The following is a 19,696-nucleotide window of genomic DNA, read 5'->3' as shown; positions in this document are numbered from 1 at the left end:
TTTTAGGGGCACTATAGGGGAAGGTGGGGGAAGGGACTTTGATTTTCTTATTTGGTTAGTACGTCAACAGTTAAGTTTTTTACACATATAACCCACATATTGTCTGTGCTTAAAAACGAAATGCATTTTTGAGGATTCCTACGAATAATTAATACGTTTACGTACTATTATTTTTAAGATTATATTTTTAATTAATTGTATATTTCTATCCATTTCAGTTTTGGCTGAATAAATGCTTTAGGAAATTTAAGTATTCAAGTTCCATATACATTTTTCAGTCATAGAGATTTTATGCGAGCTGTCAAAGCTAGTATAAGAAAAATAATACTTAAAAATGTAAAAAAATATTTCGAAATATGTTACGGGTTTAGATTTCTGTCATATTTGTTGAAGGTCCTTTCTTGGAAACTACTGTATACTATTTTATTCGTTCCGTTTACATAACGTATTAGAACTTTCTGGACCACATCGGATTTGAAGACTAGCTTATCAGAAAATATAGAAATAGAAGCCCTTACTAACATTAGAAGTAATTATTAAGATCCCATTGGGTGTTCTATCTGAATTTTCTTCTTTATTTTAACAGTGGTTTTTTCCCCCCTTTGTGATATATGTAGTTCTGGTATTATTTTTAATTCATAGTGACTTCGAAACGGTGTTAGGCTCTCTGAATCTCTCTCGGGTGTTTGGCAAAATATTTATGTCTGTTCTTTACATGATAACGATAAGCCTACAGTCAGATTAACCTAGGGTTTGAACTACTTGTTGTGTTGCGTTTTAAAGGGGATAGGGGGATTGTGGCCTACAGAACAGAATCGATTTATAAACTGCTAACATACATTGTAGTTTTCAAATCTTAAGGTTATTGTTTTTTATGAGGTACATTAATTTATTTTCGCTACCTATTACATTATAATTTTATAAATAAAATAAAATAATCTAGGTATAAAGAATGGGACAAACCTATGTAGACAGTAAATGAGGGCACATGAATCAAGATAATTCAGTTATAATTTTTTATAGAGTAAGATTTAGTTAGATCCTCGTAAGTACCTGATGCGATAATCAGATGCTTTAAAGGTACGAGACGTAAGATACATCATTATTAAAATAAGTTAATAAAAACTTTATTTAATCGTTCATTTGCTATGATAGATATTTAGATGTACTAGAAGGGACCCAAAAAACGCATGCATGGATAAAAAAATCATTTTTATGATATTTTTAATCTGGTTTACATAGGGTTTTTAGAGCCTACTGCAGTCTGTGGTATAACATGTCCAAAGTACAATATTAAACAATTACTATCCATACTTACAAACCAAACTTATTCAGTTAATTTTTGGTCCATATGTCAAATTAACAAGCTACTCCGACTTCTTAGGGTTTATCAGACAGATGTGTGAATCGCGTCGGACCTAAGCGACGGAAACTCTGTTTATTCGGAGGTAAACGCTAACTTCGTCGTTTAAACACTACGCCACGCAACGAATTAACTTTCCATATAAATAAAATTCACGCTACACTAACCTCCCGAAATTAACACCTTGGCGTAAATAGTATTTAGTCTCGTTATACCGTTTTGGATAGCCAACGGATTAATAGTTTAACGATTTACTTAGGAGTTCTCTAATGCGACTGTAATCAAGCCATGGTTAGGTACACTGCTATTTTCGACATAGTTAATGTAGTGTTAGCCGTTGGTTCAATCTCAGGCTGTGCGTCAAAGGAATTTCTTTTATCGCATTGAATATTCGTTCGAACAATGAAGGAATCGGGAGGAAAGAATTGCGTGGTGCGTGGTGGCGCATCTTGTGTGGGCATAGGTACTACTTCTTGCCTATTAACTGACAAATGAGAGCCAGACATAAAAAAATATAGTCCCACTGTATTATAATTATATATTTTAATTAAGAAAAATTATCAATGGTTATATATGTAAGTGCACAGACATGCAGAAACATACACTACAAACTGGCTATGTGTGGCTTATTTACTTCACCTGTCACAATCAAGTATAGTTTATTTTCGTTAAAATCCTTACGTAAATAAATAAGGAACAATTGGTCTTTATTGCCGTTCTCTAGAGAGTGCAGGAAAAGATGCTCCCTTGAAATAACAAAATGGACTGGAACTACTGGAAAGAGAAGGAAGACAGAAGAAAAGATGGACAGAGTACGTAATAGAAGCGGGGAAAAACTGGATGAATATTGCTCAAGAAAAAGAGATAAGGAAAAATGTGGAGAAGGCTTTAAACCTTAAAGGTGCCAAATAAATGATGGAGATGATCAGCCTCCTATGCCTGACACACGCTGTTGACTTTTTGGGTTGGGCAAACCAGTTTCCTAACGATGTTATGATTCCAGCGAATGTTAAAAATAAAATAAATTAGAGAATGTTCATTATTAACTGAGGATGAACCTGATACATCTGCTAGTATGTAGGCCAAAACTGCTTCCGGGCTAATTTTTGGAACTTACACCAATACAACTTAAACTTAGTAATGTGAACAATTATTGTATGAATTAATTAATAAAGGTTCAATAATTATAATAATGCCTTTGAAAAGAAACAAATGAAACTCTGCAATCTACGTCTTCAGTCTTGATTCTCCTAATTGTTTGATATTAATATTACCCAAGCGCCGGAAGCGGATACGTTTATATAAGTATATATCGTGACGAAACCAAATCTGGTCAACAAATCAAATATTTAATGAGATGATTATGATTGTTTACTCAGATGCTGGGCATTGCCGAATCACGTTTGAAATGCCATGATTTGTCCTCGATTGCTTCTATGTTTTCACTTAGATATTGCTTCAAGCATTCGTAATACTTCATTTTTTTTATTTACTAATTAAGTATTCAGATTCGCGATCTGTGGTCTCTTTGTTGTACGTGACAGCTACAATAGTTTAAGCACTAACATTTAAAAAATCATAAAACAAATAATTTTATCCAATTGAACTATTTTAACTTTAACTTCTAGTCTAGTTGAAATATGCAGGGGATGGTACTAGCGAAGACTCGATAGATCATCGTGCCTTAAGGGTTAATCCTGAATGGCCCCTCCAGGCTAGGAAACCGTAATAGTTATCTACGTTTCTGAAGGGAGGTGAGCAGCTAATGTGAGTAAATTCTTAAAAATAAGCACTTGTTGGCTCCTATACTTCCATATCTATCGCCTTACTATGACAATAAAACAACTTTCTGTAAGTAGAACTTTTAAAAAAGCAAATATTTCGCTGTCATTAGCGTAAGTTTACGATATGCTAAATGTAACAGCCCATAAATTGCTTTATAGAAAATCAACATTAATATTTATCAATTGTTAAGTTTAACGCCTGGTTTGTCTGAAACGATAATGTTAGAAATGTGACAAAATCGTGAAGAACCGAAAACCGTTAGCTCTTTGTACAACGGAAGTTTTTCTACTTATTTTAGCATGGCATAATATAAGCTGTCTATTGGTCACTTAATATCATATGATACCTGCCTATTTACCCTAGTGTATAAAAATGTGTGTACTTTTGTATACGCTTCAGAAGTTACACTTCTTTTGCGTAACACAAGCGAAAAAAAATATTCGAAATTATTTAAATTTCGAAGACAAAGAAGAAAGAAGAGTTGTTGGATACATCCTCCGTTGAGGAGCAGGTGCCTAGCAGAAACATTTTATGTTTCTCATTAAATGCTAGTTCAAGTTGATAGTAACGTTGGATGCGCGGTGTCCGGCTTTCTTCTCTTGGCTCTATCTCTCTCTGTTTTGAGCATTTTTCTCCCAATCTTCTTACGTTAAGCTTGTCAGCCCACCGTGCAAAAGGACGACCTTTCCACATTTGTACCCTCTTTGTCCATCTGCCACTGCGAGCGGCATGGACCGTACATTTTTTACTTAGGATTTACAATGGGATAGTGCATCAATAGGCTTTGTTTTGTTTCTTACATCTGGACTTCTGATGTAGTCCATTAGTTTTAAATTTATCATACGTATATTTTTATTTTTCTGTTTGTGCTCGAGTCATATAACCATGATTGACAAGTAAGGAAGACATGGCAAGATACATGTGAGTTTCTTCTTTCTTAGATAAAATATCAAGATATATATATCATATACCTACTAATTATGTTAAGGCTATATTCATTCCTAGGTAAATAAGGTAAACGTTTCTTTTCACTTAGGGAACTATTTATAAAAAATGTTTAAAAAACTCTTCATAAATATTTATTTATTTATTTATTTATTTCTAGTATATGTCCTTTAACAACCAAAACATTTAAACGCGTGCTTTATGATAAAAATATTAACCTGAAAACTGAATCAAACTTCTCCATTAAACATAGTTATAAATATAAAAAATGTCTCTTGGCCATCACCACTGCTTAGTATGGGGATTAAGCAACTCGGAGATCCTAAGTTTGATTCTGGGAACAATTCTTGTTTCCGATTAAATGAAATATTTAAATACGACCTTTATAAATACGGCATCAATATATATTTAGGATACAATTCATATCCGAATGTAATTTTTATCATTTGTTTGCGGTTAATCAGTATAAGCCAAGAACATAGGTTTTTCCCATTAGATCAGAAGCAACTAACATAGGACCAAGATGACGTTTCAACTTTACTTCGCTACACTTTATTTTTAATGGCGACTTCTGTGTCAATCACAATTCCGTTCCTTTCTAAGTGTTATCACGGTGAAGATAGATTTTATGGATTGAATTTAATCTAAGCAGAGTTACCCAAAACAAAAATGACTTCACAAAAAAAAGACAACAGATATATAATAATATATACAAAAGGTTAACGTTATACTACAAGTTATGGAGAGGAGAATCTTATAAGTTTAATGTATTAACAGTGCGATATTTTTTTATTGATGTGTTGGCATTATTATTTCTATTAATAATTTAGCTGTCATATCGATATGACAATGTTTCATGTATTAAACTGTGTGTTAATGACTCGAGCTTTTCTGTTAGTTCTCTACTGCTTGCCTACGGTTCAACGTTGACAACAAACAAGAATGACGTTATAGTCCATGTTCAAACATGTACTTAGTCATGAAACGTGTTCGATAATTATTGGAAGGATCAATAGAACGCCAACTATTCGTGGTTGGCAAACAATTATGTTTTACGACTGTCGCCTGGTTTACGTTTCTATTTGAATCTTAATTTTCAACACGGTTTACTTTAAACACACTTTCAAGACGCGTATTTACATATCGAATGGTACATGGTGGAAACATTTTGGTATATTCATGGAATAGCCACGAAAAAGCTGACAAATGTTTCGATTTGCTTTTATAACTCGCGTTTTTTTTTACGAAATTGGATGTTTTGGCGAGCTTAGATCGGCCTGAATGGGTGTGTTTCCCGCGACATGCGCAAGAGCGTCTCGTATGAGACTCAATGCGCGGCCTGAAAGTCAGCCGTTCAATCAACAGCCTAGCGTCTTTACTAAACAGCGTCGTTTGACTAGCGGCCTCATCTTATATTCAGCCGTAGCTTTTGTTACAACATTTAATGAAGTGGCTGGCTAATACTTAGGCCATTGGTACGATCATGTGATAGAAATAAAAAAAGATGAAATAATTGATATAAGAAATTCTTTTTTTTGATGCATATATAGTGGCTTTTAGTGTTCTTATGTTTACTCTTAATGTCACTACACTCTTCCATACTATTTTTCGTAAACATTGGAAAATATCATCAAATTTCTTGTTTGCCGACGCTTTTTCGCAGATTAGAGCAGCTGAAAGTGGAGCTAAATTGAAATGAACAGAATAGGCAATGTAACGTCATCGATTCAAGTCATTTGTCTAGCTATTGAATTCTGCATGTCATTCAGGCCGCTACTTGAACGCCACTATTTAGTAAAGAGACTAGTCGTTTTTTCAATGGCTAATTATGCTAGTTGGCTGCGACATATTTACCAAATACCGTCATACGTTTCTTATATATGTCACCGTAAGATTGTAAACATCGTTATATTACAATCTATCCAGTGAGATTGTAAACTATCGATAGATTGTGAACCGTATCATTATGATTGCAATTTAACGCATCATTTTTCGCTATATTGTAATCTACCGAAGTGAAACCGATAGTTTACAATCTTACTAGATAGATTGTAATATAACGATGTTTACAATCTTACGGTGACATATACATCTGGTATCTTTTGTTAACTCTCATTTATAATGAGCAATGCATCTTTCGATTGTTACGTTTTTTATCGTAAACAAACAGTTGTTTTTCAGCTTACCAATGTAATTTTTTTAAAGAATATTAAAATTCGAATATGAACGAAATATTAATCCTAAAATTCTTTTTTTTTAATATCACAATTATTTTTAACTCGTATGAATGTCAGTTACATACCTGTCACGTGCCAGTTCCTATCTATTAATATTACCATTATTGATAAGTTGAAACACAGAACTGGACCAAATAATGCATATTATGCAACTTTTTATTTTATGCAAATAAAACACCGATTGAGTTAGCCGGTTCATATCCGTGATAGTAGCGCGGCGTTCTACCTTAACGCTTATATAATTGAAGCTAGGCGTATATAAAGCTGCGTAGTTCTAGTGGCTTGAGCGTACGCCCATAATCCTTGACGCTGGACGTCTGAACCACTGCTGGGCGCCGATGGACGCCGTGAGGAAAATATAACATATCTACGATATGTGATGAAGCCTGATTACGGAAATAAATTATAAAGAAACAAATTTAGATGTGACGCCTAGAATGTTGTAGGGCCGAGTGATACATGCCCACCACAGGTTAGGTTAGCAAACTACAGACTAGACATTCGAAATTCACTTAGGCCTCTGAACTATAACCGTATATCAAAATAACAAATAATATTAAATATATAAATTTTACACAAGTTTTATATGATGGAGAATGCTTTATAATAAACAGGCGGATTTCGTGCCGCCTTCACTTTACGCCATTATTTATTTATTTATACATTCTTAAACAATGTGTTATGCCTAAAAAATACAAGAAAATATGACTTCACAATTTAACACACTTACACATACACATCAATTACATTAGAACTTATGCAATATATCAAAGGAAAAAAACTTAACAATCCAACACAAAATAATAATAATAACTAAAACAAAAAGATAAAAAATAACATTTTAAACAAACAAAATGAAAACTTAAAACACATTAAGACCCTGCAAAACAAAGTTACGGTAAGTTGGTAGGCTGTTGTAAAACACATGAATATTTTCATTAATGCTTAAATAAAGTTGTAAGAGCGAGATAGCCTATTCACTGGCCCAATAAAAATACGTATACACGACTTTTAGATCGTTAATTTTTATTTAGATGTTTATTTTTAATAATAATAAGAGTATTTTGCTAACATCGTGGGAGGCATTATGCAAATCGTCTTACCTGTAAGCGACCAAGACAAATACACCTTGTCCTGTGCTTGGTTTGCTTAGGTTTATGACGTTGTGTAAAGTCCGATCATTTCCTTGCCCAATAAAGGTGCCGATTGAGTTCAACTTAGTTACGCCGACATACCATTGTTAAAAACTTATCAGCTAAAATCAAATCCATACAAATTTTATGATGTTTACACAAAGATTTTGTTTGGTTACGTATATTATCCATTGCATTATACACACAAATATGTAAGATTCAGCGTGTTAATCATTAAAATCTTTTCTGTATCTTTTCCATGATCATTTGTCAATGTAATAGACGAGTAGGTGATCAGCCTGTGCCTGACACACGTCAAGTTTGTGGGTCTAGCAAGACGGATTCCTTACGATGTTTTCCTTCACCGTTCATGCGAATGTAAAGAACGCACATAGAAGGTTGTATGTGCACAGCCGGGGCCCGAACCTACGACCTCAGGAATGAGTCGTACACTGCAGCCACTAAGCCAACACTGTTCTCGCTCCAATCGTTTATGCTTAAATAGAATTTCTGCGTCAATATTTATACGAAAATAGCGTCAATCTTATGTGGTCATTGTTTCAACAGAAATCGAAACCAGAAAGTGTTACGCAAGCATATTACTTTCTTTGATGTAAAAAATCATTACTACTACAGCTTACATAAATTATATAATTAAAACAATTATAGTAAAGATAAGTTTTTATTTGATGCGGCCGTTCAAGAATTAAGTTTTTGATTTTCTTATTTGGTGATAACGTCAACAGTGATTATTTATTTTCAAAACGAAATGCATTTTCAATTTGCTGACCATAAGAGGGAGGGAAAAATCGCATCAAACCTGCTCACGTAATATATGTTATTATATTTCTGTTTATTAAGTATATATATTAAGTATATTTCTGTTTATTTTAGTTGTGTTGCCGTGTTGCCAAAAAAAGTTTATTTTAGTTGTGTTGCCTTGTAAAAGTAAAATGTAAAAAAAAATACATTTTACTTTTTTATCTGTGAAGAAATTAAGGATTCTCTATTTTTATCTGTAGCCAGCATCTATAATGTATGTTACTTCCTTCTAGAATAAATAACTACTCTATGACCAACCTAGAACTCTATGTTCAATGTTTATAAACGCAAAATGTTATTACTTAAATAACGATCACACAAATGAAACACAAAACAATAATTAATGCATATATATTTCTTTAATAACATGAAAAAAATAAACTGTTTAAGTGAAAATTATCGCAATTGAACGCAGTGAGCCGGCAAACACCGCTCTCCAAATGCCAAACCAACAAAAAAAAACGGTCAAGAGCGGTGCCCACGGCCTGAGGTTATGTCCAAAATCAAGAGCTGCTCAATCATTGTTGTCTATGCCTAACAGAGACTAAGCGGTAAATTCCTGTCAAATGTCAAAAATGTATTTTTGACATAAGAGTAATTTCGCGCTCAATCTTTTAAAACTTCACCCCCTCGAGCAGGACCTTAGCCAAGAATATTGAAAAAGTATCATATGTGAATGAACACGTGTTCATTTGATCACGATCACAAAGTGATCACGTGATCACTTTCTAAGAAATTCCGTGAGACTTTGTTAAATATTATTGGCTAAGGCAAGGACATGACCCAAGTTAACACAGTATATACAGAACCCACTGCCATACAGTCAAGCCCAATATATCCAGTTCTAACTAAAACATGATTACACTAGACGAGCCTTAATTATCAAAACCTCCGAGTAGTTCCGATTTCGCACGATCCTTCGGCGGGTTAAAAGCATTTCTCTGGTACATTTACTAACAAAATAATATATACATTGGACATATAGAGCGAGATGCGTCCAGACTTACCATTTCATATATATATGTATATCGTATATCATCCAAAACAATTTGATGTACACAAGTGATACTTAGCGCTAAATCTCGACTTCATTTTTCAAAAATGGAACGTTGAATTGCATTGGTTTTTTTTTAATTTTATGGCAATAGTTATTTATAACTTATATGCCAGTTTCAAGTAAAACGTTGCTCCATTATCAGAAGCGTCCATTCAAAAAACAAACGAATTACGCGGTCGTCTTTTGTTTTCCATTCTTAAACCGCACGATGTTGTTCCAATTTTCAAAAACGCATTCTAAATTTGAATTATAGCCGCGCTGCATTATGAAACAAGGTAGCAAGGTTCTCTCAGTGAATTACACAATATCCACAAAGGATCGTACATAATCTAAAAGGCAGTGAGCGATGTGCACGTATTATACACGAGGACGCAAAATGTGCACAATTATATGTCGCCTTATAGCCGCATACAATGAAATAATTACATCTATTAAGCCGTAAGCTGATAGACCAACCGCGAGTATGTTAGAAGATTTGATCAAAACATCTTAAACATGTTAACAATATAACGAGAATGCTAAAAAAAAGTTAACTGTAACCGCAGATCCCTATAAGACCCCACCCTCCCACAGAAGACACTAAGTCCTGTGACTACCAAGCCGAAACATTTACCATTCCTGCGAAAAATCCTTGTTCATAACGTTTTCATTGTTTGAAAAACATTAACAATTACTGGATTTATAGAATTCGAAAAACAACCACAGTTAAAATGTCATGATCAAAATGAAAGCCCGCATACAACATTAAAAACTATTTTTGTGCTCCGCCAGAGCATACTCAATTCCATTAACATGAAAACATAATATAAAAATATTGTTAGAACAAAAAAAAACAATAAATAAATCGACCCTGATTTAGTATTCAAAAGTCAAAATAACTCTTTTTTTATCTTAACGCACAGACAAGTATCTAAATATACACAGATCACAAATAATTTTAATTTCTCCAGAACCAAAGCTCCGGTCTATAAATTCCAATAACGCTCAAAAAAAAAAAAAAAAATCCTTTATTTTTAATTAGTTTCAAATCACTGCTAAAGTATGACAGACTTTTCCTGGTTCCCGCGTCTACTGTGCTAGACCTAGGTATAAACTGACACATCCCGGTCGTAGTTCTTAAAGGGGTCAAAAACACGCTCATACAAGGAGGCCGCGGGTCCGTAGAAAAACTTAATTTCATATGTAAAGAACAAGAACTCAACATTAAGGACCACAGACGCTATCGATCTGTATAGACTACCAACACATTTTCACAGAGTATTACAACAAAACAAAAAAGAATTATTTTGACTTCTAAATCTACAAATCCTTGATTTCTTAGAAAGTACCAACTGAAAGTACAATGCGCGTTTTTCAATACAATTTATTCATTTAATAATTCACCAAATAAATTGACGTTGTATGCAAAGTAAAGAGAGTTGGAAGAGAGAAGAAGAGAATGTAACAGAGGTGTAAAGAAGATATATACCATCTAGTCCGTTGCCTTTTTCATCTTAATGCTAGTCATAATAGTACTTGTAGAAATTATACGAGTAGTTGCAACTACGATTGGTTTTTAAATATTGAAATCAGGCGTTATTCGTCGTCGCTGCACAATAAACATCTATGTTTCCGTGTCTCCATGATTTTTAAACTATTTTAGAAAACGGTAAATTAATGTATGATGTAAAACTCGGAATTAACCAAATATATAAGTTTTGATTTTGATTTTAAGATATAATTTAAAAAGGATATTTAAGTAATTTTTGTATACGAAAAAGCTGATTTTAACAAGGCGCGCATTGTATTTCCATTAAGTAATAATCTAAATGGCGGCCGCGAAAGGCATCCCCTAGAATGATCAAAACATACGTTTTTTTCAAAATAAATATAAATTATTATCGAAGTTATTCGTTTAATATGTCAAATCATTCAACACCAATTCCCCGTCTTGTTCATATTTCCCTAGAGCACTTTCGTCTCTTTCTCTTAAATTATGTTTACGTTGTGATGAAAAGAGACAGTTTAATAAATAATTCGATTAATTTCGTAAGATACTTTTTGACAGATCAAAAATGACTTTGACAATAAATTTGACACATCGGCAAAGTTTATTCGATTATGACAGATAAAACATTTCTACCTTGGACCCCAATTTTGTCAGTTAAATTAAATAGTTTATTCCAAATTGAATTAGAAAGTATTAATGACTGGTAGAATCACCAGCCATTTTAGAATAGATCTACTAAAAGCCAGGAAAAGATTTTTGTTTCCTCGGTTTATGTCAGACAATACAAACTTTAATATATCCACAGACTATAAAATAATTTAAAATCATTAATGACATAATTACGCATCAATGTTAACCTTTAGTCATGTCATAAACATGTACAGGTAATATCGTAACAAAAATGTATACAAATGTATGTGATATATATTGACGTGGAAAAACCTATATTATCAAATAAATTGGGGTCCAGAATAAAAAACGTATTCTATAACATACATGTCAAACGTCATTCAAATTTGACAATTGACTGCTCAAAACGAATGGAATTAAACGGGCGATACACGATGGTAATAAACATAACAAAATCTCATACTAGGGGTATCAGTGGTCATTCAGTCCTTAGAGGATGTGTCCATGGGGCTAGCTGGTTGAGGCATCCCCGGGGACAGAGCCGGGGAAAGTGGGGCCGGGGCCGGAGCGGGAACTTCAAATGGCCCTCGGGGCAAACCGATCGCCCCTGGGACGGCCGGCTTCACGAACCGCTCGCTTGGCCGACGGCCTTGCTGTAAATAGAATATCACATTCCAAATTATAAAAAAATATGATGTAGACTGGAAAAAATTATTAATTATCGTCAAATCAGGTGCCAAGTTGATTTGTGAGTGTACAAATACAAAGACTTGAAATAGAAAAAGTTTATACATACTAGTGTTAGTAATTACATGAAACACAATAATTAGTATGTTAATTTCGCTTGACGTCTTTTTACTGCACCAAAAATTATGTTGTATTTTTGTGCCTTGCGATATTGAGGCATCTCCGTGATAAAATAACGATCGAGCAATCCCAATATGTAAACAAAAGAACGGATTTCTTACGCCCGAACCCAATAACTAATCCACAATCTCAGATTGAAAACTATCTGAACAATCAATCAACCACATTCACTTATTCGACCTACAATGGACAGCTTGTATCGATAGATGATTATTACAATCCGCCGATTGGCGCACTTTTATCAATACTTTGATTACCTTAATCTCAGATGGTCATCAAAAATAAAAAATGGACTGCGATAGGTTATAGGGTTTGGGCGTTAGAAAGTTCGGTACGTATGCCGATAGTCGATATTACGGGCTAGGACAATAATGCGACAAAATATCGTAAACAGCTCCAAACATTTAATTAATTTCGGCAACTTAAAATTTAGCGATTAAAAAGTGGCGGAGAGTTTCTTGCCAGTTCCTGTTGCCCGCTCTTGTCTTGACTGATAGTAAAAGTAAAATAAATTAAACATCTTTTCTGTTATCGTCCATGTACCTACATGAATAAATTTTTTAATTTGACTTGTACGTACGTATACTAAAAAGTGGGTACGTACTACTCATTCGTTCATTCTAAAAGGGCGTAAGTGCTTGAAATTCCGAAATTATGTTAAACAAATTTTTACCTGCGAATTGAAATGCAATACTGGTCGAGATAGTGGCAGCCCTGTGGGCATCAAAGGCGTGGCGTAGGGAGACAGTGGCCGCGACCCACCCGGAGATGACACGCTGCGCGATCGCGCCTGTAAAAAAAAAAACGTTTATTTTGGAACATAAGATCATCTAAGTATCACTTATTCCACGTCAATCAATTCGAACCTGTTGGCATCCCTACTCATCGGCAAAGACAGAGGGTGTTGGCCGAGAGAAAAAGCCGGCGTAAAAAACTCTCGGTACTCTTTTAAAAAAGCAAATCATCAAACAATATTTAAAAATTGTAATGAATCAATAAATCGAAAAAGATTTTCATCAATACTTGTCAGGTATATTTTCGTGACATCTAGTAATAACGTTTTAGTTAAAGTTCCTTATTGTTCGTGTTTGTGTTTCGTTTAAGAGATCAATACACTACGTATAAGATTGCAAAAGTGCATAGCAATGGCACATACATTGAATTATTAAATACTTTGCTACAGCATTGTTTAGGTCTGAGCCTCAGATTTCTGTATCTGTTTCATGATCATTTGTCAATCTAATAGACAAGTAGGTGATCAGCCTCCTGTGCCTTCCTCACGATATTTTCCTTCACCGTACGAGCGAATATTAAATGCGGACATCGAATTGGTGAACATCTAGGGATCGAACCTACGACCTCAGAGATGAGAGTCGCACGCTAAAGCCACTAGGCCAACACAGCTGTCTCATTAATTTAATATATTATATTTAATAAAGTGCGTAAGTACAAAATACCATTTTCTCTCCCTTTTCTACAAAAACGCTGCACATCTTCGTGACGATCCGTAAAAATTATACCCTCACGCTTTAAAAGTTTCACTATAAAAAAATCTACGTTTTTTTTCCTTCCATACAAAACGTTTATGTATGGCAACATTCATATGTAAGAACCTAATGTACTTACATTAAAAGCCTCATTAAACTGCCTTTCCTCTTCCATTTCGAGCGAAGACTCACTTTCCGACAGATGCCTACACAGCGCTTCGCGTCTCTCCACCTGTCAAAAACAAAATGTCTGACAAAATTAAAAGAATTCAATAAAAGGAGGGCAACTGAAGTCGAATTTAGGTGTCGGTGTGCGCGCGCATCGTAAAAATTCGCGCCAAAAGAAGAGAACGAAGAGAAGAACTTCAAAAGTGCCGCAAAATGTTCCATGTGTTGATAATAAGTTACTAAAAAGGTAGGCTAAGTAAAAAATGCAGGGACAGCTAATAAACATTATATATAAACGTATAATAATTATAATAATAGTGTAAAATAAAATAGTAAGTAGTAAAATAATAGTAAGTAATATGAAATACCTCTTGTTGCAGTTTTCGATGCAAGCGAATATTTTCTTCACGAATATGTTTCTCTTCTAAGGCAAAGCGTTGCATTTTCTCTTTATTTTCATTTTGTGACACCGCCAATTGGTTTCTGAAAGATTTTATAAAAATTTCATACATAGATCGCCTATGGCTCAGTGGTTAAAGCCCAGAATTCCGGGCTAAAATAAAATGTATTTAATTATTATAGCCCTAATACTAAATACTCTGTTACAAAAATAATATAATGCGACATATAAAATATATATTTAGAAATCACGCCATCTTGCCAACGTTATTGCAAAACATATTTATTTATCACAGGCATCGCAAGAGACGGTGGCAAGTGGCCGGATGGGATGTCAATGATCCCTTGGAAGATGGGGCGGGCTTTAGCATTAGATAATACTTGTGTGGTCACAATATAAAGACAATTTTATATATTTTACTAGCGACCCGCCCCGGCTTCGCACGGGTGCAATGCTGATACTAAATACACTACAGAAAATCTGTGAACGTTGTATATAAAAATGTGGGTTATCCATAAGAGAAAGACATATACCATCAGGGACTTTTCTGTAGTTCTTTTCAATGTGTACAATACTTAGTATATTATTTTGATAAAACTCGTAGGGTTCAGCCTGCGTTTGCAATGTAAGCGGAAAAATGTAATTATTTACGACATCACATTAGAAACCTCAAAAATAACAGTACTTCTAATGGATGTTATTATACATATAAACCTTCCTCTTAAATCACGCTATCTATTTAAAAAAAACGCATCAAAATCCGTTGCGTAGTTTCAAAGATTTAAGCATACAAAGGGACATAGGGACAGAGAAAGCGACTTTGTTTTATACTATGTAGTGATAATGAATGAACCTTACCTTAATTTGACCACTTCGGACCTCAATGTCTGAATATGATTACTAAGATTTGACGCTGTATCTCCATTACTAATGTCCCTGAAAAGAAAGGGTTAAAAGTTATATATATTATAGTTAGGGTTAAAACTACGGAACAAAAAAAGGCTCAATAAAAAAGAATTTTATATCAAACTATAATCAATATCACCGCTTTATGACAATTAACTATCACCAAAGTTATTTAAAATACAAATATTTTTTACAGGTGTACATCTGTACGATCTACTACCATAATATATAACATAGCTGTTTATGTAGTCAAATAGCTAATTCAAATAAACAAACAAAATATTTTTAAAAACGGTAAACAGGTACACTTATAAACGTCAAAAATAATGAAATTTATTGTAAATTTACATTTACTACCAGTTCGCAAGTCAAGGGCGTAGAGCGGGTAAGAATGGCTGGACATTTGTGGTTTGCAATTGTATTTTTTGATGCCTAAACAAACCTTACTGAATAAATACATACATTAGGACTAGGGATAATAATAATAAAGAGTTTTAACGTTGTTGAATGGTTGCAGCTGCAAACATTGTGTAAAGGAAAAAAGCTTTCTGATTAAAAAGAGTGGCGGAGAGTTTATTGCCAGTTCTTCTCTTCTACGCATGAAGAATGAAGCATTCTATGCATATTTCTTTTTTGATGTTCATAAGTGTACCTACATGAATAAATGATTTCTGACTTGGCTTTGACTTTGTCGTTAAATTAAAAGCAAACTGGTAGTTAATGTAAATTTAGAATCAATTTAACATATTTTCTGTTGACATTCATAAGTGTACTTGGTTACCTATGAATAGTTATTTTGATTTTGAGTTTGAATCAAATAATACAAAGACCAATGTTACATACATTTGAACAAAACATAATAATAAAAAATAACATTAACTAAGTATAATTATTGTAGGTCTTAGTAGTCATTGTTTTTCCAAAGAAAAGTTTACAAGAATATATTAAATTAATAACAATGTTTTAGACTGAAATTTGCCTTTTGCATAAATCAAGAATTACTGGTTCTAAATGGAAATATCTTTATATTCTATTTATCAAGGTTCATCAGAACAAATTACAGATGAAAGCCGTTAAAATGTACCTGGGACTTGCTGGGTCCGAGACGGGTTGGTCCAGTCTTATTTGTAAGGAACGTTTTTCTGCTTCAAGCTTATCCATCCTCTTCCATAATCTATTCACTAGGGCTTCTTGCTCCTGTTCTAAAGTATTTTCCAATTCGACCTGAAATAGTATATTTCATTACAAGTGCGGAAAGCCTGTCATTGCAACGAGTTCCGACGAATGTCTACCCGAGCCGAGGCGCAGCCGAAGGTGAGGGTTGACAGTTGGAACAAGTTGCAATGACGGTTCCGCACGTGTACTGAACGACTATTTTTAATACAGTTGCGAAAAAATAAAGCAATTTAATTAAACTATTTGCTTTTTTTCTATTTTCTCTATGGAATAAATTCGTTGCACGTAGATATGTAGCGACTTATATGTTTCCGGTAAATTGTTCTCCGAAGCATTTTATACAATTATACTGCGTTCGGGTGGTATTCATTCAAATAAAATATCGTCGAAATTACTCATTTTGTGCAACAAATAACTCAACTCGAAAGAACATTTTGGGAAAATGGCGCCAACCGCAAAGAATATGAGCAAAGCTTGTTTTTTCTTTTCTTCACCCATTCTGGGTAGGCAAAGGGAACTTGGCCCATACAGCGAATTCTTCAGTAGACTATTTTTATTGTAAGAAAACCAAATCTAACTCATTGAGTCCAATCATTAAATCTGATATTGAAACAAATAGTAGCTTCTTTTTAAAATATTTGCATGAATCAGAAAAACTTCTGTGATTTTTTTAGTAAAAACTTCATGGTTAGTTTTTTCTTTTTAATATTTTTTTTATTGATATGAAATAAAATAAACCTAACCTAACTTATTGAATCCAATTATTAGTAAACATTTTAAAAATAAGTATTTGCATATATTATAAAATTCTTTTTAATATTTTATATGTGTAATAGCCCACTTTCCGAACGCTATACCTCCCTGCAATATGCCACTTTTTGAGCAACTGTATTAAAAAATAAATTTTATCAAAATCCTTTGCAACATTAGCCTAGACACACGGGTCAAGAACACAGAGGTTGTTTGTACCCTATGGTATATGTGTGTTACTTTCTTGTTTATATGATAGACAACACCCTTTCAGCCTCTAGGTACAACTCATAACTGTACAGTGAATAAAACATATGAAGTATGTAAGGTATGGTAAAAATATTTAAACAAACGGATCAATTGGTTTGAGAATATAAAAAATATATATTAATATAGTATATACATTATACATCAAAAATATATACAATTATTAATAAAGTAAAAATTTATATAAAATATAAGATAATCTGCACACCCTAAAAGTTAAGGGGTATCAAAGATTTATAAATATATGCAGACTACAATATAAATTTGTTTTCTATATAAAGAACAGTTTATTCAAATTAAATTTAAATTAGTAAAATATGAACGGCCTATTACCTTTTCCCTCCTAAGTCTTTCTAAATTAGTTTGCTTTGCAAGAGTTTCTGCTTCAAGTTTCTCTATCTTTCTCATTAATTTGTTGACCAAACATTCCTGTTCCTGTTCCAATGTTTGCTCTAATCTGCACTTTTCTTGTCGCAACTGAAAATATTGATTAAATATATGCTCTTTTTTTATTAAAGATTTAATTTTTTCAAATGTAGGCTTATTAATGCATTCTTTTATATTTTGTTTTTTGTATCTATCAAACACATTATCAAATTATCTAGAGTATTTCAAACTTGCAAAAACAAAGGTTTTTTCAAAAAAAATTTTAATTTATCACAATTTTAGAATAAAATAAAACAAAAAAATATTAAATTTTACTAGGCTTAAAAAAAATCATACTTAAATGTATTAGCAAATGTATATACAATGTTAAACAGAGTATATTAGGGATAATTTTTGTTTTACCTGATTTAATTTCCTAGAAAGATCATTTGTAAGGCATTCCTCCTCCCTTTCATAATGATGAGCAAGTGTTTCCTTTTCCTTTTTTAAAGCTTGAATTTTTTTCAATAGAGTGTTAGATATATACTCCTCTTCCTGCTCTGCTTTCGCTTGCTAAAAGAAAAATGGTTAATTCATTTCAACCTCTAAAAAGTAAAAGAAATTATAATACTTAGTAATATTTACAATATGCCGAGTAAACTATGTGTAATGTGAATAGAAAGTATGTCAGTCATATTGTACATTCAATGTACTGTTTCTTTTCATAGAACAACAACTGTCTATAATCTATATAAACATTTAGTAACATTAATGTCACTATAATTACACTATAATTCTTTATATTTCTATATGCAGAATACAAATTATATACAATATATATAAGTAACATGTAAGAAAGAATATAAGCAGTTAGCCTTATTGCATAAAACAATGTTTCGTAGGGAAACTTCATGGTAGGAATTTAAATAAATCTATTGATCAAAATATACTGTAATTCAATCTATATAAATGTATCTTTATAATTATGGTATGGCCCAGGTTTTTATTAAAATCTTTTTGTTCTGAACCATAAAGAGAAAGTGTTATGAATTAATCATTTATAAAACTTACTATTGACACTGAAGCTTGTCTTAAGGCTCGGTTTTCTTCTTGAAGTGCTTTTACTCTTAACTTGTATGTATCAAGTTCAACCTTCAATACTCTGAAAATAATAGAAAATAAATACAAAGCTTTCTTTTCTATAAAAAAAATAATTTTACGACAGCAATCATATTTTATTTTAACAATTTATTCATGAAACGATAACGCATTTTTCTTATTGGAATGAAGCTCCGACAGATATTTTAGAGTTAGTGATAGATTTTTTCAATTACCTATTTTGTTGCTGTAGTGACTCAATTCTTTTTTGAAGTTGGTCTCGTGTAACAGTGCTGGGAGGTAACATAGCTCCTCCGTCGAGAGAACTCGAATCGCTCTCCGAGGCCGAATCACCCATCTTATGCCCTTAAAAAATATCTGGTTAATATTAATTCTACTTACAGAACCTATTTTACTCTCATAAAAATATTACCTGGCGATATTACTGTATCATCCATATTTTCCTCTGCACTATGTAAGACCGAAGACACTAACAAAATGTCATCAAGTTCTTTTTGGATTTATTACAAAAACTACTAAAATTATAATACAATTTAATTAAATAAAATTATTCAATCAGAACGTAGCCAAATTATTTGCAACTGCAGCAATGCGACAATAAAGATACACAGGAAAATTATAAAAATCTTAAAATTTCTTTAACAAATCACAGACAAGAGTCAAGACACCAATTTACTAAAGACTATACCAAAAAAATATTAAAAGAATAGCTAAAACTCCTACAGACTA

The 19,696-nt window shown here is 32.9% G+C and overlaps 1 protein-coding gene across 1 annotated transcript; it reads right to left on the bottom strand.

The window, feature by feature from the left end:
- Positions 1–9,436: 9,436 nt before the first annotated feature.
- LOC110998401 (coiled-coil domain-containing protein 6) lies at positions 9,437–19,625 on the bottom strand. The gene is made up of 11 exons (XM_022267051.2): positions 19,380–19,625; positions 19,183–19,312; positions 18,920–19,010; positions 18,272–18,421; positions 17,816–17,959; positions 16,374–16,513; positions 15,242–15,319; positions 14,352–14,466; positions 13,955–14,047; positions 13,002–13,118; positions 9,437–12,114 (listed from the first exon to the last, which is right to left on the bottom strand). Exons 1-11 carry the CDS (start codon positions 19,402–19,404, stop codon positions 11,944–11,946), a joined length of 1,254 nt encoding a protein of 417 aa, XP_022122743.2. The 5' UTR covers positions 19,405–19,625; the 3' UTR covers positions 9,437–11,943.
- Positions 19,626–19,696: the final 71 nt, after the last annotated feature.

The sequence above is a fragment of the Pieris rapae genome, chromosome 12, assembly GCF_905147795.1.
Source record: "Pieris rapae chromosome 12, ilPieRapa1.1, whole genome shotgun sequence".
Classification (NCBI taxonomy): domain Eukaryota; kingdom Metazoa; phylum Arthropoda; class Insecta; order Lepidoptera; family Pieridae; genus Pieris; species Pieris rapae.
Note: the sequence above shows the minus strand (reverse complement) of the source record. Positions and strands in the feature narration are given on the sequence as shown.